A 25,918-nucleotide genomic window follows, 5' to 3' on the forward strand; every position below is an offset into this window, starting at 1 on the left:
AGTTGACGGTGCCAGCTACTGAAGTTTGTGCGTTTCTTTGCCTCCTCTCTATTCTCCATCAGCATATCCGCTCAGTTTTCAGTTTCATTCTTGGCTTGAATTCTGTAATCTCTGTGGACTCTCCAAATAGTGTGGTTTATGCTTTTTTAAAAAGCCTTTTTCTTTAATTCAGGTCCTGTCATTCTAATTTGATATTTACTGTTTCTATTATTATAATCATATAAAATACTCCTCTAGTGAAAGATGCAAAATTTTAGCAAGGCAAAAGGCTAAATAAATGGCTGTTGAGATATTTTGAAAATGTAAGACATTTTGAAGAAATATTTTAAGAAAGCAGAAACTTTTTTGCTACGGATAAAATAGTCTCAGTTCTTAGCGAGTACTTGCAAACAAGCAAGGATTTAGGTGATTTTGTGAAATGCTTTGAACATCAGGGGATAACCAAAGGTAAATGCATATGAATAAGAGAAGAAAGAAATCAGAGCTCAACATGCTCTGGCATGTTCTCTATTACATCAAACCATACGGCTTATGCTTTGAATGTGTTTCTTTCCCGAATAATATTGGAAAAGATACGAGGGTTCTTAACATCTGTGGGAGAGAAAGACCAATGCAGCATGTCTATGCTCTATTGCTCAAGTACAGGATCAATCTCATTAGGCTTTTTAGGTGGATGAAGAGGAAAAGTAAACATTTTACTCTGCCTGCTGTGCAGAAAAGATAATAATATTTAATTACCAAGGTAATGTAGTCATTTAAATTAGAAGTTGTTTTAAGTAGCTAACCTTAAGTGCTTCATTAGCAGCTCCATTATGGTTCACAAAAAGACATGACTCAATTACACAGTATTTGACGTTAAGACAAGCTGAAAATCTAATAGAAGGTAAAAAAGGTTTGACACATTATCAATAAAATTAGTTCAAGGCTTAGACTCTTTTTTTCTACCTTCCTAATAGTGTGCAGAAAGAAAATAAAAATAGCCATTCCTGTAGTGTGTTTAAGAGTCCTCGACTCATTCAGCATAACCACAGGTATTCAACTAAGGTACCAGTGTCAGCAGCCTAGCCTTGGGCTCCTTCATAGTCAATGGGAGGAGGCAGCCATCTCCAACAGCAACTCAGACCATCTAAAAGCAAAATAATTTTTGTCATTACCTATGTTATTTAAACTTCTTGCAGAGGAAACATGGGATAACTAGATGTGTTGTACAAGCTAAAAAAGAAGGTAAAATCCTTAAAGAATAACATGTAATTTCTGGAAAGTAGGTAACATTGGGCCAAAGCAAATTTTTTAAAGTCTTGATATTCTGTTGTTCTGAGAACTTAAAAAGCCCCTTAAGCTGAAAGAGATGAACCTGTTTACAGGAATCCCTTCTAGTGCATGGTGTATTCTAAGGGTCTGCCTTAGCAGGTAAGTTCAGAGAGAAACCCAGTTTCCCACTAAGATTGTTTATATACAGTTACATATTGCTTAATATTGTTTATATATTGTTTAATATTGTTTATATACAGTTACATTGTCCTGGGTTTAGCAGTGGCAGTCATTTTTCTCTTTCTTGGTAGCTGGTGCAGTGCTGTGTTTTGACTTTCAGCTGATTCTCCTCTCCGTCCCTCCAGGAGTAGGGGGAGGGCAAGAAAGGGGGGGGGGGAGTGGGTAACAAGCTGTCTGGCTGTGGGTTAAACCACGACATACATATTTAGACTTAGAGGTTTTAGACTCACTGTAGAGTTTGTTAGAGGGGAAAGGATGATCTTTAAGGTATCTTCCAATCCAACCCATTCTATGATTCCATGATTCTATAGTAAAAATCTGTCTTGCTTTTGAGACAAGGCATCACTCATGCAGCCTGGACAGATCATGTTTGGGTTATAGAAATGGTCAAACTGTCTCAGATCAGCTCTTCCTAAGTAGTTTAATCTTTCTGGACCTGAACTACACACAAATTGAGAGCCAGCAATTTGAACAGAAGTATGCAAGCCTCAGAGTTCACTGGACTAAGGTCAAGAAAAAGTTATTGAACCTGACTTTTCAATGAAACGTAACTTCTCTTTGATCACCATTATCCAGTTATCCACCTTACAGAGAAGCTGGCAATGTGTCCTTGAAAGATAGCGTTACAGGACTTGTAATGCTTGTGCAGGTGACACCTTCCTCCTAGCAAAGTCAGGTGTTTGGGAGGACACATCATGCCATGCTAGGCTTTTTTTCATCAGTATGCAGAGATTGGGTGATAACTTCAGATTTCATGTGGGCAAGTAAGCACCATGCAAAGCTACATTTTAGAGGCGTAGTCTGAGGAAAAAATTCTCAGTTTTACATGAAGATCCTCAAAATTAGATGGAAATTTTTGCAGGGGATAACTGTTATTAGAGCTATGACAGACTGCAAGATTCCACTTGTGTTGAGCCATTTTTTCATCATTATTTCCAAAGTTGGAAACCTGTAAGAGAACTTACCAAAATCAGTCAAAATCTTGAAATAAAAGACATTTTATATGCACTGAAAAAATATTTTCTTTCACTGCATGTAGCCATATTCTCAATACAAACATATTAGAATTATAGAATCGTAGAATAGTTAGGGTTGGAAAGGACCATAAGATCATCTAGTTCTAAACCCCCTGCCATAGGCAGGGACACCTCACACTAAAGCATGTCATCCAAGGCTCTGTCCAACCTGGCCTTGAACATTGATATTTTGCTATTAGTCAAATTATATTAAAGGTGAGTAGTATATTCACACTTGAAGAAAGAGAGATCATAATTTTCATTATCATAAATTAAGGTTAGGTCTTCCTAACCTGTATGAAAAATTGCACTTTGCTCTTTATTTAGTTTTATTGCTCTGTAGTCTGGGAGTAGGAGTACTTTTTGTTTTCAGTGACAGATCTTTCCAGGTATAATCATTGCAAATTACAGTGTAGAAGTGACGGTTAATCAAGACCTTATCAATACTTGCAACTGTATTGGTTTAAGTTTGCTTGCTTTTCTCTTACAGCTTTTTCAGTTAGAGTGTACATATCTGACCACAGAAGCACTGCTTGGACCCTAACTAGATTTGTGGCCGGAGAGATGTCATTTACCCTGGATTTAGCAAGGCTTTCAGCACTATTTATCACTACATTGTTTTATCCAAGTTAGAATGTTACACTCTAGGTGGAAGAATAAGTTAGGTAAAAAGCAGGTTGGTTGGTCAAGCTCAGAGGGTTTTGATTAATGAGTCATACTCTACCTGAAGAGAAGTAAAAACTCTTCAGTGCTGCAAGATTAATTGTAACAAGAAGATCCAGTCTTAAAAAGTTTGGAGACAATATGAAGTGAAAAACACCAACTGATATCCTTGAGGCAGGGCTGCTTTTTAGAGAGACCAAGACAGGCTAGGGGAACAGGCTGACAGGACCCTTGTGAAATTCTGAAAGGACGAGTGCAAAGTACTGAACTTTGAAGAGCAGAAACCCCTGAAGTGACACAGGCTGAGAACTGCCTGCCTGGCTGCAATGCAGAAAAGGAACTGGAAGTGTGAGGACCTTTAGCTGAACAAGGGCCAGCAGCAAAGAAGGATAACCATTACCTGGGCTGTATTAACAAGAATACAAGTAGTGCATTGAGATAAGCGATTTTCCTACTCTGATCAGCACTCATTCAATCGAATCTTGATACTACATCCAGCTTTGGTCCCAAAAACCAAAAGATACACCAGTAAACTGGAGCAAGTTCGGTGGACGGCCACTGAGGTGGTGGGGTTGGAGCACTTGAGGAGGATCCGAAGGGAGTAGGTCCTGTTCAGCCTGGAGCAAAGATGTCATCAAGGGGAACAAACATCACCTTCCAGTGACTACAGGGAGTCATCAAGGACATGGAGCCAGGCTCTGCACACTGGTTCATTGTGGAGAGACTATAAACAATAGGCATCCATTGCAAAAAGAAAAGGTCAGACTCAATAGAAAGAAAAAGATTTTCTCCATGGTGAAAGTCAGGCAGTCAAACAGGTTTTCCAGACAGGTTGCGCTGTCTCCATCCTTATTGATTTTCAAGACTCAACTGGATAAACCCTTGAACAACCCAGTCTGATCTTATAGGTGACCCTGGTTGGAGCAGGAGATTGGATAAGAGACTTCATGAGATACATTCTAGCCTGAATTATTCATAGTCTGATGACAGGAACCATGAAGCCGTATGCATTGTAGCAAGCATGCTTTGAAGTCTGTGAAGCTGTCATCAGGTGTACAGAGGATGACAGATACTTGCATCTTTCTTCTTCTGTCGTGGTAAGAAATCTGGCCACATTCGTCCTTCTCGTACCTATTTGCCATTTTATACCCTGTCATTTCAGCTAGAAGCATAAAGAGAGAAACATTTTCCTTCTTCTTAACCCTTAACACCTATTAAGGGTGCCAGAAAGAATATTGCTGTTGTTAATATTGGAGCAGTACTCCAGGGATATTTAACATTAGATATAGTTCAATGAGTTTGAAATAACCAAGCGATATGTAATTTCAAATTATTAAGGAAGGAAAAGGATGGATATTACATGAGAAAATAGAATATGAAAGTGTTCAGTTTATGGGTATTTTCCCCCCAGGAACAGAACACAAATACTTAGTACTAGAAGTAAAAGTAAGAAAAACAGCAACAAAAAAAAATTTAACAATGGATTATTTAGCAGTTGTATATTATTCTTCCTCTACAAACTTTTCAACAAATATGATAATACCATCTCAAAACAGGTGAAAATTGTTACTCTGTAATTTTCAAAAAGAAAATTAAGACTAAGAAGTTCCCTTCCTTTCTGCTTTTATTCCTTCATAAATGCAATTAATGTAACTTGACCATTAATTGAATCCTGCCTGACCAATTTGGTAAACTTCTATGATGGGACTATGGAACTGATGGACAGGCGGAGAGCAGCTGATGTCATCTACCTGGACTTGTGCAAAGCATTCGACGCTGTCCCACATGACAACCTTGTCTCTAAATTGGAGAGACATCAATTTGATGGATGGACCACTTGGTTGATAAAGAACTGGCTGGATGGCCACACACAAAGATTTGTGGTCAATGGCTCAACGTGCAGCTGGAGACCAGTAACAAGTGGTGTCCCTCAGGGATCAGTGTTGGGACCAGTCTTGTTCAACGTCTTTGTCGCTGACTTGGACAGTTGGATAGAGTGCACCCTCAGCAAGTTTGCTGATGACACTAAGCTGTGTGGTTCGGTTGATAACGCTGAAGGGAAGGAATGCCATCCAGAAGGACCTTGACACACTTGTGAGGTGGGCTGATGCCAACCTCATGAAGTTTAACCCTGCCAAGTGCAAGGTCCTACACCTGGGTTGGAGCAATCCCAGGCACAGCTACAGGTTGGGCAGAGAAGAGATTCAGAGCAGCCCTGCGGAGAAGGACTTGGGGGTGCTGGTCGATGAGAAAATGAACATGAGCCAGCTTCAGTGTGCGCTCTGAAGATAACCTATGGAGATAGTGTGTGCCCTGAAGACAGGCTACACTATGAAGATAGGCTGAGAAAGTTGGAGCTATTCAGCCTGGAGAAGAGAAGGCTGCATGCAGACCTCATAGCAGCCTTCCAGTATCTGAAGGGGGCCTACAAGGATGCTGGAAAGGGACTCTTCATTAGGGAATGTAGTGATAGGACAAGGGGTAATGGGTTAAACCTTAAACAGGGAAAGTTTACATTGTATATAAGGAAGAAATTCTTTACTGTAAGGGTGGTGAGGCACTGGAATGGGTTGCCCAAGGAAGTTGTGAATGCTCCATCCCTGGCAGTGTTCAAGGCCAGGCTGGTCAGAGCCTTGGATGACATGGTTTAGTGGGAGGTGTCCCTGCCCATGGCAAGTGGGTTGGAACTGGATGATCTTAAGGTCCTTTCCAACCGTAACTATTCTATGATTCTATTCTAAGGGAGTATTGTGGGAATAAATTTGACAGAGGTATTTGGTAAAGAGGAGGTCCTGCTTCCCTGACTGCAGTTTTCAAGGGGTTTAGCATGAGACCTTTACATCTGCAGGCTGGATATTGTGGAGAAAAAAAGATACTGAGCGTGACTTTAGCTCAGGAGACATCACCCAACCTCCCTGTGGGTCAAGGCAGAAGTCCTTTAGCCAGATGATTTCATTAAAACCTGTATGATATGTATAAATGCAAGGGATGGGAAAGATACCTGTGCAATCTAAATTTAAACTGCACAACACATAGGGCCTTCAGTGGTTTTATAGGCTTGCTTGGGATTTTTTTTCTGTATTCACTTATCTTTATTATACAATAAATTTCTTATTCTTAATTATAAGATATGTCTGATTTTCAAATAAATTTCAGTTTAGGGAATCAGGATTTCATGCATATGATCAGAATACATCTGCATAACACCAGAGAAGAGTACAAAGGAAGCAGAAGGAAATACTCCTTCAGAGTACCAGTGAGCTATCTCTCACAGGAATTAAAGAGCATCTCTTTCTTAGAAATGTACCCTTTCTGACATGCTGGAGCAGAACCTAGGGCACGCATGTTATGCAGACAGTAACAACAGCTTATAAGGGTGTATTTCTCTGTCAATGAACAAATTGTCTGTGATTTGTTGAGAAAGAATGTAGCCTCAAACCTTCAAGGACTGGAACATAGCCTTTCATTATATCATTTCACATTTGCTTCTTCCACCTCCAGCTTTTTGCAAATGGTCATTTTCCAACATATTTTAATATAAACTGTATTACTTTAGCTGGAACTATAAGCCAATCTATTCTACTCTATCTTTGTAAGAAATAGCTATGGATGGAAGCTGGGAAAATAAAATCTCCTGAGTTATCCAGTGTCTAGGACCATGCAGTAAATTTTAGAAACACCAGTCTAACACAGAAACATATAAGTCAGTAAAATATTGTGCAAGAAACTGGTCTTTGAGTTGTTGTCTGTGCTGCTAAATGAAAGCAGACCATGGCATGATCCTAAAACCAGGTGACACAGAGATTTGTATGCAAACAGGCTACAGCAAGTTGCAGATTCTCCTTTCATAGAGCGGGCTGAAGAGTCCAAAAGTAGAACTTGGCAAGAGAAAATAGGTAGTGGAAATGACTGGAGTCCGGTGCTCAGACTCAGTCACTGTTTGATTTCTTCAGTATAGGTATAGACTGAACATCCCTAAATGTTACGCATATGTAAAACTGAAGTAAAAAGGACTCTTTATTGATTCATTGCTCTGGTTCTTCACCATGAAAGAAAACAGCAGTGTTCGGACATCTGTTTGAGGACACTGAGAGTAGTTCTAGGATTTCATATGAGATGGCAAACTTATGTTTTGCCACACATAGCAGAACTTCAGAAGGGGAAAGAATTATCCAAGGCCGTTGTTATTTCTCCAGTCTGGCAGATGCTGGATATACAGAATTGCTTTAACAGCTGGTGTAGGTCTCTTCCCATTATGGGAAATCACAGTATTTCTTAGGATTGTTCACAAGACAAGGTAGTTTTCCTCAACCACAAACTATTCTTAAGTAATTATTTCATAGAGCAAGGCTTCTGAGCAAGCAGTTATACCCCTTGCAATTCTTCCTGAGATTTCTATTCTGTCTTTAAACTGCAGAAGCTCTACACAGTGGCTGAGAACTGGCCATTCAAGAGCAGTGCCTCTGAACTCATTTAAGGGAAAACTGTGAAGAAAAGTGGATTGTAAAAATTATGAAAAAAATTGAAAAACATCATCTCTAAATGCCAGAAAGAAGGTTCGTGAAGGCCACACTTGACTGATAGAATTGATACATCTGTATAGCCTCACATGCATTTCTTTTGCACATGGTCACAGAATGATGCTCACTGAGCATCACTGCCAAAGACCTATCATTTCAGCTTAGTTTTTATGCAGGAACTGAGTGATTGATATGATTTCTCAGCCTTTAACATTCTCAGATAAGCACAAACAAAGGAGAGAAATTTAAAGATGAAAAAATTAAAGAGAAAAAAAAGCAGATTGAGTGACTATATATATTCTGCTCCGAAGTATTAATGTAAAGCCAGACCTCCTTACAACATGTTACTAGAGAACTTTAAAGAGAAAAATATGCAGTTTATTGCTTAATTTCATTTGAATGTCTTTACAATCACTCTGTGCTTTTATTTTTCCCTCATCCCTCTTATTTTGTATTCCGCCAGCCTTCAAATGAGTGTTATGCTTTCCAAACACTGGATTTACACTGATTTTGGGGAACTTTGGCATCTTCAGTGCTACACAAGCTTCACATAATAAACAGTTACTTATAAAGAAAGTGGGAAACCTTGGAGATCAACATGACTGTTGTTGGCTATCATATCACTTGGCTAGAACAGCATAAGCTTGGAGTCAAGAACAGTTACGATCATCTCCATCATTCACATCAGGATGCAGATGGTACCTTGTAAAGCTAAGCTAACAAAAGGAAACCTAATTTTTCCTGGTGCTGACGGAAGGTGATTACCATTGCTTTTACAGGGAAAATAAACCTAAATACTATGACAAAATGTCACTTCTCCAAGGTTCCTTTCACAGAAACAGGCAAAGAGCCTGAAAACGGAAGGGAAAAAAAAAGGACAGAAAAATTTTGTAGTCAGGTTTCTTCCATATAGCTTAATATCATGCTCAAATCTGAAAAGATGTTCAATAAGACAAAATGAAGCCAAGAATGTCTTTACCTTGTTTGGCCTCTGCAACAAAGTGCACAAATGAGGAACAGGGTGGCCAGATAATTTTTCACCAATTAAACTCACACTGCCTTCTGTGCTTCAGTTGGTTTCAACATATTTGCAGCTCCCTCATGAATTTTGAAAGCTTGGTTTATTAATTTGTAACTTTCTAGGAACATGGCAGCTGCAAAAGTAGACAGAGTGGTACAATGAGCTGGATGTGAGGGAATTAATTGATTCTGTCATATAGTGGGATTGTAACTAACAAATCCTAACCACTTCTGGCTTACCAGTTAATGCATAGAAGCCTTACCAATACAGACCACAAAACCAGCTTGGATGTAAGAAACATGCTACTGGGAACTGCTCGTTGTTCCAGAGGTGTGGGGTTTTTGCTTTTTAAGCCCCTGGGGCTGACAACAGCCTATTCTTTATTCAAGTGGCTATTTATTTCCAAGTCAGTTTGAGTTGATAACATGATTTACATGATCTGTATGCTATGGACAGTATATGTGATTTCTACCTGAAGAAGTTGCTTAGAATATATATTGATTTTAGTGTCCTAAAGTGAACTTGGAGTTCTGAGATTATAAACAAAACATGTTTATAGTGTCAATTTATTCTGTGTTAGAATGAATACTGGGAGAATGGTCAGCCACTATTCTCTTATCAGTTAGTTTATTTTGTAGAAACTATTGGTGCAGACAGCAAACTTGGTGGCAGAGCTATCTGAAGACTGCTATGGGAATAATAAGATAGAAGTGACAGCGACCTAAGCAAATATTTTGACTGTTATGTCTTTCCCCTCACACATGATACCTAGATTATGATAGCACAAATGTTTGGAACACTTGAAACGGTATTATGTATTGTTTGGCAAAAATTTGGTTCAATGATATGAGACAGGCTCTGCCTTTTTTGAAAGGGAATAACCAATGGTGAAAAAGACCTTAGTAATACCCTGTATTCATAGAGAAGTAATTCAAACCTAAATAAATAAATTCAAACCCATAAAGACAATTACTGTGGCTCTTACTAAAAATTTTGCTGCACCAGAAAACACTGATTGGTTTAATGCTTAATGGTTTAATTGGTTTTAGGATCATATAAAATAATTGGTTGAAATCTATGTCTCAAGATCATTCAGTCCAACCTCCTGGTCAAAACTGGGCTAATACCGAAGATTAATCAGGTTGCTAAGAAAATTGCCCCACCAAGTTTTAAATAATTACAGGAATGAAGATTCTGCATCTGTCCTGGCCAACCTGTGTCAGTGCTTAACTACTCTCAGTGAGGATGAATATTTTCCTTAGATCAAGCTAGAACTTCCTGTGATGCAGCTTGTGATTGATCATCCTCATTCCTTATTGTCGTCCTGAGAAAAGTCTGCTTCTATCCATACCCTCCCTTCCATTTCTGTAAGATAACTGTGAGTTCCCACTATGGGTCTCTTTTTGACTGAGTACACACAGCTTCCTTCCTCTCCCTGTGCATCATGGAGGCAGCCCTGTAACCTCTTAGTTGTGCTCTGATGGATTCCAGTTTCCTCATACCTCTGTTGTAATAAGGGACCCAAAACAGGACACAGCACTCCTCCGCATGTAGTCTCACAAGTGACAAAGAGAAGGGAATTATCACCCTCGTTGACATGTTTGCTATACTTTGGCTACTGCAGGCGGGCTATACTTTTGTACTGCATGGACCCAGTTGTATTCAGCTTCTTAACAGTTTTCCCAGGTCTTTTCTACAAAGCTACTTCCTAAACAGTGAATCCCACCCTGTACAGTTGCTGTTGCACAGGGTTATTCTGTCCCAACCATGGGACTTAGCATAGAACTACCAGTCATATTTTTTGTTTGCTATGCATGGAAATACACCAGCTAGGTGTGGAAAAATAGGGATGCAATATAACAGAAGCAAGTTCATGTTGTGTTATATCTGCAGATACTTACAATTAAAGGGGTTCTTTACTTGTTTTCCCCTACAAAACTGTTTTGTATTGTGGTGAGTCTAACACTTACCCAGAATGGGAACCAGAAGTATTATGCCAGCACTCCAGTCCTGAGGTTTGAAGCTACTTTACACACTAATTCCAAAACCCCAAAATTGATTTGCTTTTCTTTACCACTGGGAAGTCTAACAAGGCTATTCATGCATAGCTGATTCCAACAAACTGCATTCTGGTTTCAGTTGCCGTTGTCTTTTCTAAGAAATTAAAAAGAATCACTGCAGTTATAGATAAGTCTTGACTTATTTAATAGATATTTAATAGTTTTCTCTGTGCTGATTCATTTTAGTGAGAAGGAGCAATGAATCAAACAAAGAGCTTCTGCTTGCGTTGCTGTGGCAAAAAGAAATTTTAAATGTTAAAATTACAAACTGAAATGTCATTGTTTTTATAATAATGTTAATTAATCCTTTTAATGAAGCATTTCAGTCTTCACTTTTATGTTTTCTTTTTCTTTTGTTTTCTTCCTCATATTTGGAGTTAAACAATAGGATAGTTACAATTTAAAAAAATGGCATTGTATGCTGTTCCTGTTGAGAGCAGTGTAAAAACTGAATTTTATGATGAAGGCATCCTTGCTGTGAATTTGTTTTGCTCTAGGGACCTGATCTGAAGAAGGTTGCCCTTGCAATATACAAGCTGGTGTGCTCTGGTGCTCTGATCCCAAATGAGGTGCATAGGTCTCTTAATGACACAGCTGCAGAGATGAGGAACAGTTAACTCAGTGGTTTGGGTCCCATAAGAATCGTGATTATAATAATAGTCTGATCCAGTTGGCACTAGACTTAGGATGGACCTGAGAAGATTCACAGGAATTGGCAGGGTTTCTGGCCTGAGGCAGAAAACAGACAGTATAACTATACCCAAAGGAGACCAGAACATGGTCCCTAGCATTTAGAAAGGATAATGTAGTGCTGATCCAGTCAATAGAATTAAAGCATTTAAATTGCAGTGAAATGTTATTTTTCTGAATGAGCCAGACCTCAGAGAGAGAACACTGAGATCCATAAAAGTATTCGGGGGGGGGAGGGGCGGGTATAGAAAAGAATATGCAGTGATGTCTCTAAAGGGAGAAAAAATCTACCGAATTTAGGAGTCTGCTTAATGAGGCTGGGACTCGAATCTGTCATTATGGCCAAGCAAACATGCTTTCACAACCAGTAGATAGAGAATTTTGACATCTAAATTTGAAGTTAAAATAACTAGAAGAGCTTGGGGTTTCATTAAATATCTGGGAAAGTATGTAAAATATCAAAAAAAATGTTCTAGAGAAATGAAAAGTAATTTGGCTCAATTCTTGTTGAACTGGAGCACAACCATTGGTAAACGTGTGTGACAGAGCATCAGACTTCAGAGCTAACATTTCTTACCAGCTTGGCTGTAATCGCGGTAAAAACCAGCACAACAGAGAATCCGGCCATGATTTTGAAAAAGTTTTACTAAGAAAGTTTATGATAACCATTCTCTTTTTCTGCCTCCCCCCAAAAAGATCTTTAACAGTCCCCTGTTAGAGAATGGTATTGGGGATAGTTGTTTGTGTTACAGCATAACTTCCATGTCAGCCAAAAAGGAAACCATTTTCCTTTGTCAGCTTTCATTTCAAGATAACAAATCACATAGTTTTCTATGTAGCATATACTAAACCACCTACTGATCTCAGAATGGGGATTCAGTTTGGACCTCAGATTTTTTTAGACTGCTTTTGAAGTGTAAAAATGAGAACTGTGTTACAGTGGGGTTTTTTTTTATTTATTTGCGTATTTCCTAATAGACTAAAACAAATATTTAAAGGTAATACTGTGCTACAGTGAAGAACTGACTTCAGTTATTCTGTTGATATATTATTTATTAAAATATTTTTATAAAAGTATTATTTCTATAAAGAACATATAGAGTTAGTAGCATTGTCCATGTTATTTTGTCTTCATTTCTATTGACTGAAGGATATGTATTACAGAAAAACTAAAGGTAAGCTTTAAAGAGGAGTGAAAAGTAAATTCTGGGATACATATATGCTTAGATATCACTAGAATCTGGTTCTGCTGTTATTTATACCACATTATTTGCACTGTGAGAAATTCCTGATCTTCACCAGTCTCGGGGAAGAACCAATACCCAGCAGGACAACTAAGAGAATGAGTACCAAAACTTTTTTAGATGGACATACTGTATGAAGGAGCTGAAGATGTGCAACAAGGGATTATCATTATAGCAAAATCCCTCATATAATTACAAAATTCTGGAATCTATTGGAAGCAATTGTAATGTGAAAATATAAACTTGCTGATTGCTAATTATAGGGAGACAATGTCAAAGTCAAATAATATACAACAGAATTCTGACAGTACAAAAGATACTTCGAATACCTCAGAATGTAATATCTACAGTTAAGAAAAAAATATACTAGAGTGAAAATATTTTGGCATAGGCAATGCAGAACTGGCAAATCAATGTCACAGAGTATTTTTATTTTTGCTTAGGATCCGATTACTTCTAGGTGAGACGGTATGTAATAACCTGAGCTCGGCTCAGATGCCTGTATACAAATGCCCATAGCATGGGGAACAAACAAGAGGAATTAGAGATGTGTGCTCGTCTACGGGCGTATGACATTATAGGCATCACAGAAACAGGGTGGGATGGCTCCTATGACAGGAGTGTTGGAATGGAAGGTTACAGACTCTTTAGAAAAGACAGGCCTGGCAGGCACAGAGGGGGAGTTGCCCTTTATATTAGGAATAGGCTGGAGTGTATGGAACTCTGTCTGGGGACAGGTGAGCAGATAACAGAGAGCTTGTGGGTCAGGGTTAAAGGGAAAACAGTGATGGGAGACATTACTGTGGGGATCTGTTATAGACCACCTGATCAAGAGGACTCTGCGGATGAAGCACTACATAGGCAGATAGGAAAAGCCTCACGCTCACAGGCTCTCGTTCTCATGGATGACTTCAAACACCCTGACATCTGTTGGAATGACGGTACGGCCCGGCACAAGCAATCCAGGAGGTTCCTCGATTGTGTGGAAGACAACTTCCTTCTGCAAGTAATAGAGGAACCGACAAGGAGAGGTGCCATGCTTGACCTTGTGCTCACCAACAGGGAAGGGCTAGTTGGAAATGTGACCCTCCAGGGCAGCCTTGGTTGCAGCAATCATGAGATGGTTGAACTTGAGATCCTCAGGACAGTGAGAAGAGCGTGCAGCAAGCTCACTGCCCTGGACTTCAACAGAGCAGACTTTGGCCTCTTCAGGAACCTGCTTAGTAAGGTTCCATGGGATATAGCCCTAGAGGGCAGGGGTGGTCAAGACTGTTGGTTGATATTCAAGATTCACCTACTGCAAGCTCAGCAGTGTTGCATCCCAACTAGAAGGAAGTGCAGCAGGAGGGCCAGGAGACCTCCTTGGATGGATAAGGAGCTGCTGAGAAAACTTCAAAGGAAAAAAGAGGCTTATAAAAAGTGGAAGCAAGGACAGACGGCCTGGGAAGAATACAGGGGTGTTGTCCAGGAAGCTAGGGACCAGGGTAGGAAAGCTAAAGCCCAGTTAGAATTAAGCTTGGCTAGGGATATTAAGGATAACAGGAAGGGATTCTACAGGTACATAGGAAATAAAAAACAGATTAGGGAGAATGCAGGCACCCTCAGGAAGCTCTTGGGTGAACTAGCTACACAGGATTTGGAGAAGGCTGAGGTTCTGAATGACTTCTTTGCCTCGGTCTCCTCTAGCAAAGGCTCTGACCGCACCACCCAAGTCTTGGAAGGCAGACGCAGGGACTGTGAGAAAGGAGACCTTGGGCCCACTGTATGAGAGGAATTGGTTCGAGACCGTCTTAAAAATCTGAACGTGCACAAGTCCATGGGTCCTGATTAAATCCATCCACAGGTCCTGAAGGAGCTGGAAAATGAAGTTGCTAAGCCGCTGGCCATCATATTTGAAAAATCATGGCAGTCAGGTGAAGTTTCCGACGACTAGAAAAACGGAAATATAATCCCCATTTTAAAGAAGGGGAAAATGGATGACCCGGGCAATTACAGACCAGTCAGTCTCACCTCTGTGCCTGGCAAAATCTTGGAGCAGATTCTCCTGGAAGGCATGCTAAGGCACATGAAAAACACCAAGGTGCTTGGTGACAGCCAGCATGGCTTCACTAAGGGAAAATCCTGCCTGACCAATTTGGTGGCCTTCTATGATGGGGCTACAGAACTGATGGGCAGTGGTAAAGCAGTTGATGTCATCTACCTGGACTTGTGTAAAGCGTTCGACACTATCCCACACGACATTCTTGTCTCTAAATTGGAGAGACATCAATTTGATGAATGGACCACTCGGTGGATAAAGAACTGGCTGGATGGCCGCACACAAAGATTTGTCGTCAATGGCTCAGTGTCCGGCTGGAGACCATTTATGAGTGGTGTCCCTCAGGGATCGGTGTCGGGACCGGTCTTGTTTAACATCTTCGTCGCTGACATGGACAGTGGGATTGAGTGCGCCCTCAGCAAGTTTGCCGATGACACCAAGCTGTGTGGTTCGGTTGATACGCTGGAAGGAAAGAATGCCATCCAGAGGGACCTTGACATGCTTGTGAGGTGGGCTGATGCCGACCTCATGAAGATTAACCATGCCAAGTGCAAGGTCCTACACCTGGGTCGGAGCAATCCTAGACACAGCTACAGGCTGGACAGAGAAGAGATTCAGAGCAGCCCTGCAGAGAAGGACTTGGGGGTGCTGGTCGATGAGAAAATGAACATGAGCCAGCAGTGTGTGCTTGCAGCCCAGAAAGCCAACTGTATCCTGGGCTGCATCAAAAGGAGAATGACCAGCAGGTAGAAGGAGGTGATCCTGCCCCTTTATTCTGCTCTCGTGAGACCTCACTTGGAGTATTGTGTGCAGTTCTGGTGTCCTCAGCATAAAAAAGGACATGGATCTGTTGGAACAAGTCCAGAGGAGGGCCACGAGGATGATCAGGGGACTGGAGCACCTCCCATATGAAGATTGACTGGGAAAGTTGGGGCTGTTCAGCCTGGAGAAGAGAAGGCTGCATGGAGACCTCATAGCAGCCTTCCAGTATCTGAAGGGGGTTTATAGGGATGCTGGGGATGGACTCTTCATTAGGGACTGTAGTGACAGGACAAGGGGTAATGGGTTAAAACTTAAACAGAGGAAGTTTAGATTGGATGTAAGGAGGAAATTCTTTCCTGTTAGGGTAGTGAGGCACTGGAATAGGTTGTCCAGGGAGGTTGTGAATGCTTCATCCCTGGCAGTGTTCAAGGCTAGGTTGGACGAGGCCTTGGGTAATATGGTTTAGAGCAAGGTGTCCCTGCCCATGGCAGGGGGGTTGGAACTTGATGATCTTAAGGTCCTTTCCAACCCTAACTATTCTATGATTCTATGATTCTATAATAAGATACGAAGAAGGGGAAACAAACATCTATTGGGAACGTTCGGGGGGGGAAAAAAAAAAAAAAGTATTTTACGCAGGAATTAGTCCATGAGTCATATGTTTTCACTAGTTAAGCAAAGCAGTAATCTGTATCTATCTAAGAAAATTGAGGTGTTGTTTTTTTTTTAGGGAGATCCCTCTTAAAAAGTAGGCAAAAATATAACTTTGACAACATCTGCTTTAACTGCATACTGAAATATTCCAAACACTTATATCTTGAAGCAAACTATATGAAACCTTGCAAATGCATTTTTCCTGGTAGAAAAGTACACTATTACTATTCTTTAAGACTATTTTCAAGATGCTTACACTATGAGTAAATTTTCTTGTCTTTCACATCAGTCTGAGGCAGCCTCAGTGCTAGTGTCTGGTGAGTGAATATGTCTCTGCTAAGAGCAGTGGTGTTTCATTAACATACACAGTGTTTGGGTTTGGCTCAGGTTAAGACTTCTGACAAGATCCAGACATATGTAGAATCTTCCATTTCGCTCCAAACTAAATAGCGTCTTCTACCAGTAGTAATCCCAGTGTTTTCAGAAACTGTTGTAAAAGTCACCTATTATTACCCACAAGGAACTTGGCTCTTGTGTTTATAAGTATTATCAAAACAATATAAAATCCTGAACTAGGTGCATTCAAATCTTAAATTACTTGTGCTAATTGGACTAACTGCTGGCCATGGCCAAGCCCATCAGTGCCAGTAGCAGTGCTTCTGGGATAACATATTTAAGAAGAGGGGAAAAATAAACAGAGCAATTGCAGCAGGAGAGAGGAGTGAGAAGAATTGTGAGAGCAACAGCTCTGAAGACCCCAAGGCCAATGAAGAAGGAGGAGAGCAGGTGCTCCAGTTGCTGGAGCACAGATTCCCCTGCAGCCATGGTGCAGACATGGTGAGGCATACTCTGCCCCTGCAGCCCATGGAGATCCATGGTGGAGCAGATACCTGCCGGCAGCCCAGGGAGGATGCAGTGCTGTATCAAGGGGATGCCTGAAGGAGGCTGTGACCCCATAGGAAGCCCATGCTGGAGCAGGCTCCTGGCAGGACCTGTGGCACTGTGGAGAGAGGAGCCCACACTGGAGCAGATTTGCTGGCAGGAGCTGTGACCCCACGGGAGACCAACGCTGGAGCAGTCTGTGCCTGAAGGATTGCACCCATGGAAGGAACACACACTGGAGCAGTCTGTGCCTGAAGGACAGCCTCACTTCTGTGCGTAGAAAATCTTGGAGCAGATTCTCGTGGAAAGCATGCTAAGGCACATGAAAAACAACCCTAGCTGTTCTATGATCCTGTGATTCTATGGCTGCACCCATGGAAGGGACTTACGCTGGAGCAGCTCATTAAGAACTGCAGCCCATGGGAAGGACTTATGTTGGAGAAGTTCCTGGAGGAATGTCTCCTGTGGAAAGGACACCATGCTGGAGTAGGGGAAAAGTGTGAGGAGTCCTCCCCTGAGGAGTGAGACTGATCTGAAATCAGACTCCACTGTCTACTGTCTCAAAGATTGGTATGAGAAGCTGAGATAAGACTCTTCCATCCCCTGCCTCAGGTATTGGTATGAGAAATTGAAATGGGACTCCCCCATTGTCTCAGAGATGAGTGGGAGGATTTGAGATAAGACTCTTTCATCCATTGCCAGAGAGAAGGGAGTGAGGAGTTGAACCAGGACTCCACCATCCATTGCCTGAGGGATGAATGGGAAAGAGCTGATATAAGACTCTTTGGTCCCTTGCCTGAAGGATTGGTGTGAGGAATTCCTGCCCATTATCCGAAGAATTGCTGCAGAAACCTGTGTGTTGCAATTGAAGAGCTGGCTGCAAGACCAGTGAAACTGGTCCACCAGGGCACATCGCCAGGGAGCCATTGCCATGAGGATAACTGCAAAAGGACACCTCCGTGAGGACACTCCACCGATGACTACTATAGACCCTGAGGGACACCCTCCATGAGATATTCCCATGAGGGCAACTTACAAGACACACTCCACGGGTTACCTTAGAGGGGACTCCAGAAAGATGCCTCCACGAGGACACCCACCTCCAATGGACTCTTTGGGGGCACTCTACTCCAATACCAACTGCAAACCCTGAAGGACTCCCACCACCAACGACGATGACAGTAGATCCCCAGGACACTGATGGATCCACAGTGGTGACTATCTCTCTCTCACCATGAATCCTGGATTCATTTTCTACCTTTTTTCCAATCTGTCCTATCACTATCCCCTTTATTACAATAATTTACCTTTTCTTAATAATAATTGCCTTTTTGTAATGAACCAGCCAATCGATTATGGTAGTTGACCTCATCTGCATCTTAATTTCACTCGGGATCACGAACTGAAACAGGGTCCGGCTTGGGGTTTCCCCCAGTCAGACCCTGAAAAGGAGGAAGGAGCAGCAGAGATGTGTGATGAGCTGATCATAACCCCTATTCCCACTGGAGGTGGGAAAGTGGTAGAGAAAACTGGAAGTGAAGTTGAACCCAAGAAGAAGGGTGGTGAGGGGAAATTGTTTCAAGATTTGGGTTCGTTTCTCATTATGCTAATCAGATTTGATTGGCAATAAATTAAATCAATTTTTGCAACTCAAGTCTATTTTACCTGTGATGGCAACTGCTGAGTAATCTCTCCTGTGCTTATCTTGACCCACGAGACTTTTGTTATATTTTCTCTTCCCTGTGTAACTGATGAGAGGAGGGACAGAATGGCTTTGATGGGTACCTGGCATCTAGCTAAGATCAACCCACCACAATAGCATAAGTAAAATCCTTTTTAGCAAAATGTTCTGGTTCTCTTTGATGCATATATTGCTTCTATTCTATATCTCTTACGTCAAGTTACGTCAGCTTAACATGAGCTGGTAGAGTGCATTTGCAGCCCAGAAAGCCAACCGTATACTGGGCTGCATCAAAAGGAGTGTGACCAGCAGGTCAAAGGAGGTGATCCTGCCCCTCTACTCTGCTCTTGTGAGACCTCACCTGGAGTATTGTGTGCAATTCTGGTGTCCTCAACATAAAAAGGACATGGAACTGTTGGAACAAGTCCAGAGGAGGGCCATGAGGATGATCAGGGGACTGGAGCACCTCCTGTATGAAGATAGGCTCAGAAAGTTGGGGCTGTTCAGCCTGGAGAAGAGAAGGCTGTGTGGAGACCTCATAGCAGCCTTCCAGTATCTGAAGGGGGCCTACAAGGATGCTTGGGAAGGAATCTTCATTAGGGATGTAGTGATAGGACAAGGGGTAGTGGGTTAAAACTTAAACAGGGAAAGTTTAGATTGGATGTAAGTAAGAAGTTCTTTATTGTGAGGGTGGTGAGGCACTGGAATGGGTTCCCCAGGGAGGTTGTGATTGCTCCGTCCCTGGCGGTGTTCAAGGCCAGGTTGGACAGAGCCTTGGGTACATGGTTTAGTGGGAGGTGTCCCTGCCCATGGCAAGGGGTTGGAACTAGATGGTCTTCAGGTCTTTTCCATACTACCTATTCTATAAGTCTAGCATGCTGCTACTGTATGGCCCTTTATAAAATAAAGCATTGGATAAAATAAGAACTAGTGATAAAATAAAACTCTGACATACCCCCCTGGAATATACTTAAAGCTTCTTTGAAAAGCTATCTGACAAATATTAAATATTTACAGGGATTTTCAGTTTGAAATCAGCTTTTGAGGTGCATGTGTGTTACAGTCAGTTGTCTCCTTGAGCTGAGCTGACAGGGAAGTCAGTCTTTATTGTGAGAAGTGAATTTTGGTGGCTTTGCACTATACGTTTTAAATGGAAAGAAGGGCAGGTTGACCCAGCCATATTTTACTGGTATTATCAGTATGATTGGACTTACGCAGACGGTGGTTTTTTTTGTTGTTTTTTTTTTTTTTTAAATATCTATCAGAAGTTGTTTATTGTAAGATACATAGCATGAAAATAACTTTACAGAGGTAACAAAGATCTGACCTTTCTCCTTTCTTCTTTTCTCTGTAGTTTGTTGCTCAGCCCAACTGCCAGCAGCTGCTTGCATCCCGCTGGTATGATGAGTTCCCTGGATGGAGAAGGCGACACTGGGCTGTGAAGATGTTGACATGTGTTGTGATTGGACTCCTTTTCCCAGTGTTCTCTGTGTGCTACCTGATAGCTCCCAAAAGCCCATTAGGGCTGTTCATCAGAAAGCCATTTATCAAATTTATCTGCCATACTGCATCCTACTTGACTTTTCTGTTCCTGCTGTTGCTTGCCTCTCAGCACATTGACAGGTCAGACTTGAGCATGCAGGGACCGCCACCAACCATCGTCGAGTGGATGATATTACCGTGGGTCCTGGGTAAATGTATTACTAAAGAAAATACAGTGAAAAGTGTGTTGACCCCTGTGGTTTTGCCAAGTAATCCTGAGGCAGGAAGACACAGGAGAGAGTTCTGTCATGAATTATTGACCTACCAAAACAGGCAAATTGTCCATCTCCTCCAATACCTAGCAAAAGTAGTAGACAACTTGAGAAGACTTCAATAATCCAGTGTCACCCCCTGATATATTACAGTGAGGGAAAATAAAAGATACTGGGAGTTCCTTCCTGTGATTAAGAAGTGCCGTGAAACTTAGATATTTATATCCTTTTTGATATCTATTTTCTCCAGGCTGGAAATTTTTCTGATTATTCTAAGTGTCTATTTTTGACACAGCACAAAACAGTCCTCACCGCCAGCCTTTACTGTGAGGTGTGTTGTTCTTCTCTGGGTAAATATTGCTACTAACATTTTAAAAGCCAATATGTAGTAATACTGGAAAGGAATTAATTAATCTTGCAGGCTGCTTGGAATGACATTTCCTGCGGACAGGTCAGACTAACTTCAGGGGGTGAGATTCACATTTAAATACTAAAAATTACATTTTCCCAGTTCTGTACAGTCGAGAAATAAGAAACCAATATAAAAATCATTAGTGTGATACATTACTTACTTAGAAATCAATACTACAATGCTGAGGAGGAGCAGGGGGCTTTTCTGTGCTGTCACATTCCCAGAGATGATAGAAGTCTTTCTGCCCAGCCTTCCAAAACAGCAGGTGTCAGTATCTATTCAGCTTTCACAGTATCCAGAGGCTGAAGGATAATAAGAACATATGTTGACACATAGGCCTTGACATGCCGTAGTGGGTTTTATTATTAACCTATCTTTTTAAAGAAAGAAATTAGAGCCCAGAGGAAAGGCACAATTTGAGAAGGGCAAGGGCCTGTTTCAGCTAAAGTCAGTTGTAAAATTTTGGTGATTAACTCCTCTCCAGAAAACATGCTGTGGGAAGAGAAAGAACCCCCATTGCCCTAAACCTCTGATACTGTTGTTTACTTAGGAAAGGGTTTAAGAAACTCAGTATCCCAAAGCACTTGTTTGAAGAAGCCATTAACCCTGAGAATTATGACTATCAAGATGACTATCATTTCTAAAAGCAGCATTAATATTTGCAATATAGACTCATATAGCCAGATTATACCAGTACTGCCTGTGCTGAATAAGTCCTTCCTCTGCAAGTAGTACAGGTCAAATCAAGGGAACTGCTTGCATAAATGACCATGAAAAAAGATCAATAGTCAGATACCATGTGGTAAAATAGCTTGTTCTTAATCTACACTGCAATGTTCAGAGAAACTGTGCCTTCCAAAATCTCTTGCATCTAAACCACTCTATTCAGTGTATTTTATACACTGCTCTCTAATGGTTCCTGATTAATGGTTCCAATTTCACATTTTCTGGGTTCAGCTTTCAGACCTTGGTCACTGCAGTGCCTTAGCTCATCCAAATAATAAGGCAACAGATTAATCCACCATAATCTCAGGCAATTCATTAGTTTCCTAAATTGTCTCATCATTGAAGAATTTTTTGAATGAATGATTATTGGCCAAAATCTCCCGTTTGCTGTTTTCATATTCAAATGCATACAAACTGCGGTCTAGTAACCTTTTAATAAACTAAACAGTTTTATTAAGTCCTTGTCAATAAAATAAGGTTACTTTCCAGTCCACAATTTAGTCTGTGATCTCATCTCTTCAAACTCTACAGTTATGCAGTATCCTTAAAAAGAGTAAAAGTAGCACTCTTGAATTACACAAGGGAGCCTATATCTGAGGTACATAGATATATATTCGAGTCTTCTGGATACAGGTGAAAATTGTTGATACCTGAGACAAAATTAATATAGCTCTAGGGTTACAGTTTTTCTCTGAAATTGGAAACATGACCAAGTAAACCTTTTTCTCGATGCAAAAGGTTATTGTGGAGCAGCTGCAGCATGTCAAAATCATTAACATTTTAACAATAGAATTCTTTGTTTCTTTTTCTTTTAATTCAAATAGCTCTGCATGTAGTTTGCCTTTTAATATCTGACTCTCTTAAAATGAAGAGAGGAAGAGGAGCTCTACTTTCCAAGCTTCTCATCAACATGAATTTCAGCCTATTTCTTAGAACTGAGAGAAATTGCAGGGTTGTCCATAGCAGTCTAAACTCTCTAATGATCAAACAGTAACTATCATTTGCCTACTACTATGTAATAGAAGGCTGAAAGTGCATGATTAGCACATATTAAAGGTGTCACTAGAGTAGGAAGCTCAGAGGCAAAACTTGTATTGGGCCACATTTCCATGGAGACTATCAACTTTACATTTAAAAAGTCTCCTGAGGAACCCTTTACATTAATTTTGTTTGTTGCATGATTAGCTGATTACACAAGTGGTGTTACAGTATATGGTGATTATCTGTGGAACAGTAAAGTCAGTATAACAAGGCAGATGTTTCAGCATTAAAAAGCAGTTGTGAAAAAATCTCTTAGTAAGAAGAGTCAGAATCTACTGTCCTTGCATTTAAACAAATAAGAAACAAGCTTTTGCTGGTAAGGAGAATTATTTTTTTTGTTCTTATTAGCTGTTGATTCAGATTTCCTGAGCTTGGCAGATGCTTCACTCTGCAGAAACATGGACCTATACTGGAGAATCCATCACCACTGAAAACCAGACAGAAAAAACAAGAACCCCATCTTGTGGGGAAAAAAAAATAGTCAGGAAGAGCAATGTTTTCCATCACCCAATTCCCCATCCAGTGTCTTAAGTGTCCTCTGAGCATGATAGCAGTGATGCATAGGGTAAATCAAGTAAGATCCAGCTTCCCCCTCTCTGTGCCTTGACTGCAGATCATCTAGAGATCATACTGATCCCTACAGCATTTTCATACTGTTTTTTCTACCCTAATCCCTAGCTTCAAACTTGTCAGTGACCGCGCTAAATGTCCTCACAGTGGGCATTTGGTTCACCAAGGAATGCTACAAAATTTAGAAGACAAAGCCAACAACCAGACAAACTCAGTGCTTAGTAGCTGTGGTTAAAAAGCTCCCTGCCAACCCTGTTGTTTGGGGTGGTTGCAGCAAAAAGAACATTTTTTTTTTTAGTCAAATTTGTTTTGATTAGTTTTTTGCTCTTTTAAGGGCATCTTTAAATGTTCATTGTAATTATGTTGTTCAGAATACTGCCTGGAGCAGGAATGCAGCCTTACTGGACCTTTTAACAATGCATTCCACATCCTTTCTGTCATAGTGGTTTATGCTGTTGGAGTACATGAATCTATAGAGAATGTGGATGTTTGGGAGCTATGCAAACTGCAGACATTTGTGGTCAGCAAACTGCTGGTGGGATGTATGGGATTGTACAGTCTTGTCAGTACTTAGCACAATGTACATCCAAACGTATGGCATAGCAAGACACTCCAGATGAAGTAATCGTAGAGGTGGCCAGTAAACTGCACATCATCTTCTAAATTTGGTCAAGAAAGTGTTGTATTTAAAATTAAACAGCTAGTACAAATTGACATGTTCCAGAAAGCAGATATAAAGGATAATACAGCCAGCAAGATGAAACAGTACGTAACCAGTAGTGACAAAAGTGTAGAAAATAATCCCAGACAAAGCTGTAACAGCACTTCAGTCAGGAAGAGGATAATGCACATAATGACCAATCAAGGCCATTTAGTTCAAACTACTGCTCAACACGGGCTAACTGCAAAGATAGGTCAGATTGCTCAGGTTCTTGTCCAGTCAAATCTTGAATTTCTCTAGGGTAGATATTCCACTGCCTCTCTCAGCAACCTGTGCCGGTGTCTAGTAACTGGTAAACTTTTTGCCTGGTAGTAGTTGCAATATCCCATGCTACAACATGCAACCATTACCTCTTCTGTCCTTCCAATGTACACTTCTCAGATGTCTGGCTGCAATTATTTATAAGAAGCAATTTCATTAGTGCATGAGAGCAGTAATAACCCCCATTAGATTTTCTCTCTTCTCTCTTCTCTCTTCTCCTCTTCTCTTTTCCCTTCCCTTCCCTTCCCTTCCCTTCCCTTCCCTTCCCTTCCCTTCCCTTCCCTTCCCTTCCCTTCCCTTCCCTTCCTTTTCCCTATTTTCAGTTGAGTCCCACTGTGCTTGCTTCTCTAGCATTCAAATGTTTCACAATTTAATGCTACAATCATATAAAGAAAGGATAAAGAAAAGAGAGCTAGGCTTTGCAATGGGTGTGCAAAGCCCAGCTCTGACGCCTTTGCTTTCTAGTAGAGGCCCTTAGTAAAGAGGCTAAAGACACCTGTTGTTGGTTTATTTTGTTGTTTTGGGGGTTTTTGGTCATTTTTAAGTTTTTCTTTCTCCCATTTTTAGCAGGCGTGGTAAATGTTTCACCCACACAGTTATGCCTGCCCTAGTACTCTCCTGACATAGAGGTTCAGTCTTCCCTCAGGCTGCAAAAAGGCAGGCTTCCTGTTCTCTGTGCAAGAATTTTAGCCATAAAGATTCAGTGCCAAACATTCACACTACTCTTGGGGGATGTAGTTTAGGCTTTTCAAGAAAGGAAGGTGTTTTGCATGCTGAAACACAGTCTCATGTAGACATCTAACTGAAGTCCTGAGGCAGGCTTCTAAGTGCTGGTGAGACACAGTGTTTGATACTAATTTCTTTTTCCAGTTTCTTCTGTTCCTCTTTTACAGGCTGTCTTGACACTCAGTATTCATAGGTTGTGGACCTCAGCTAGGCAGTTGAAACTCAAAGTGATCATAAAATGTGATTTATGGAGAATTTAGATCTCTTGCATGGTGAATTTTACTTTCAGTACTATGTACTTAATTTAGACATTGAATAACAGAGTATTTCCATGTCTAAACCCTTTCATGGAACTGGCCTCCCAAATATGAAGTTTAGAGTCTCAGTAATGTGATGTTGAAATCCTGACATTCCTATTAATAGGAGAGAAGGGGAAAAGAAGTTTCCTACATCCCTAAATATCCACTCCTGGCCTTGCCTAGAGCTACACATACAATACCAAGCTGGTCTGTGCAGGACTCGGAGCTTTTGAGCAGTGCTATTAAGGCCTTTCTGTGTTTCATAGGCAAGCTATACATTCATTTATTCTGACTGCAGGTCTTGTATCCCCTTGTGCATCTTAGCCTTGTGCGTGCTTAAAAACTGTACGTATTATTTATTACCTGATAAGAGTATCTTAATTATATTATTCTAGGAACACAGAATGTAGTAAGGGCTGCAAAGATAAAAGAACATGCAGATGGTTGGACATAGAACACTTTAATGAATATTAGCTTGAAGTACTGTACATATGGGAAACATATTGCTTTGTAAATTAAGGCTGGCTAGGGTAATATTTAGGATATAAGCCTTGCTCCTTACCCTTTCCACAATAGCAAGAAACTACTCCTTGTATTAAATGAATTTTGATAAGTACATGCCACAAATAGTTTCAATGATGCCATGTATGCTCTACTCCTCATGTAAACCTGTTGAGCTTAGTAGA

General features: G+C 40.8%; 1 protein-coding gene across 1 annotated transcript in view; it reads left to right on the forward strand.

Moving 5' to 3' along the window:
- TRPC4 (transient receptor potential cation channel subfamily C member 4) overlaps positions 1-25,918 on the forward strand; it is a 141,472-nt gene that overhangs the window by 80,703 nt on the left and 34,851 nt on the right. The window contains exon 4 of the mRNA XM_061345117.1: positions 20,077-20,413. Coding sequence (XP_061201101.1) covers positions 20,077-20,413 — 337 coding nt within the window. The remainder of the gene's footprint in view (positions 1-20,076; positions 20,414-25,918) is intronic.

Source organism: Neopsephotus bourkii, unplaced genomic scaffold (assembly GCF_033783945.1).
Source record: "Neopsephotus bourkii isolate Nb327-2 ecotype Australia unplaced genomic scaffold, CSIRO-AGI_Nbou_v1 NB_36, whole genome shotgun sequence".
Lineage (NCBI taxonomy): Eukaryota > Metazoa > Chordata > Aves > Psittaciformes > Psittacidae > Neopsephotus > Neopsephotus bourkii.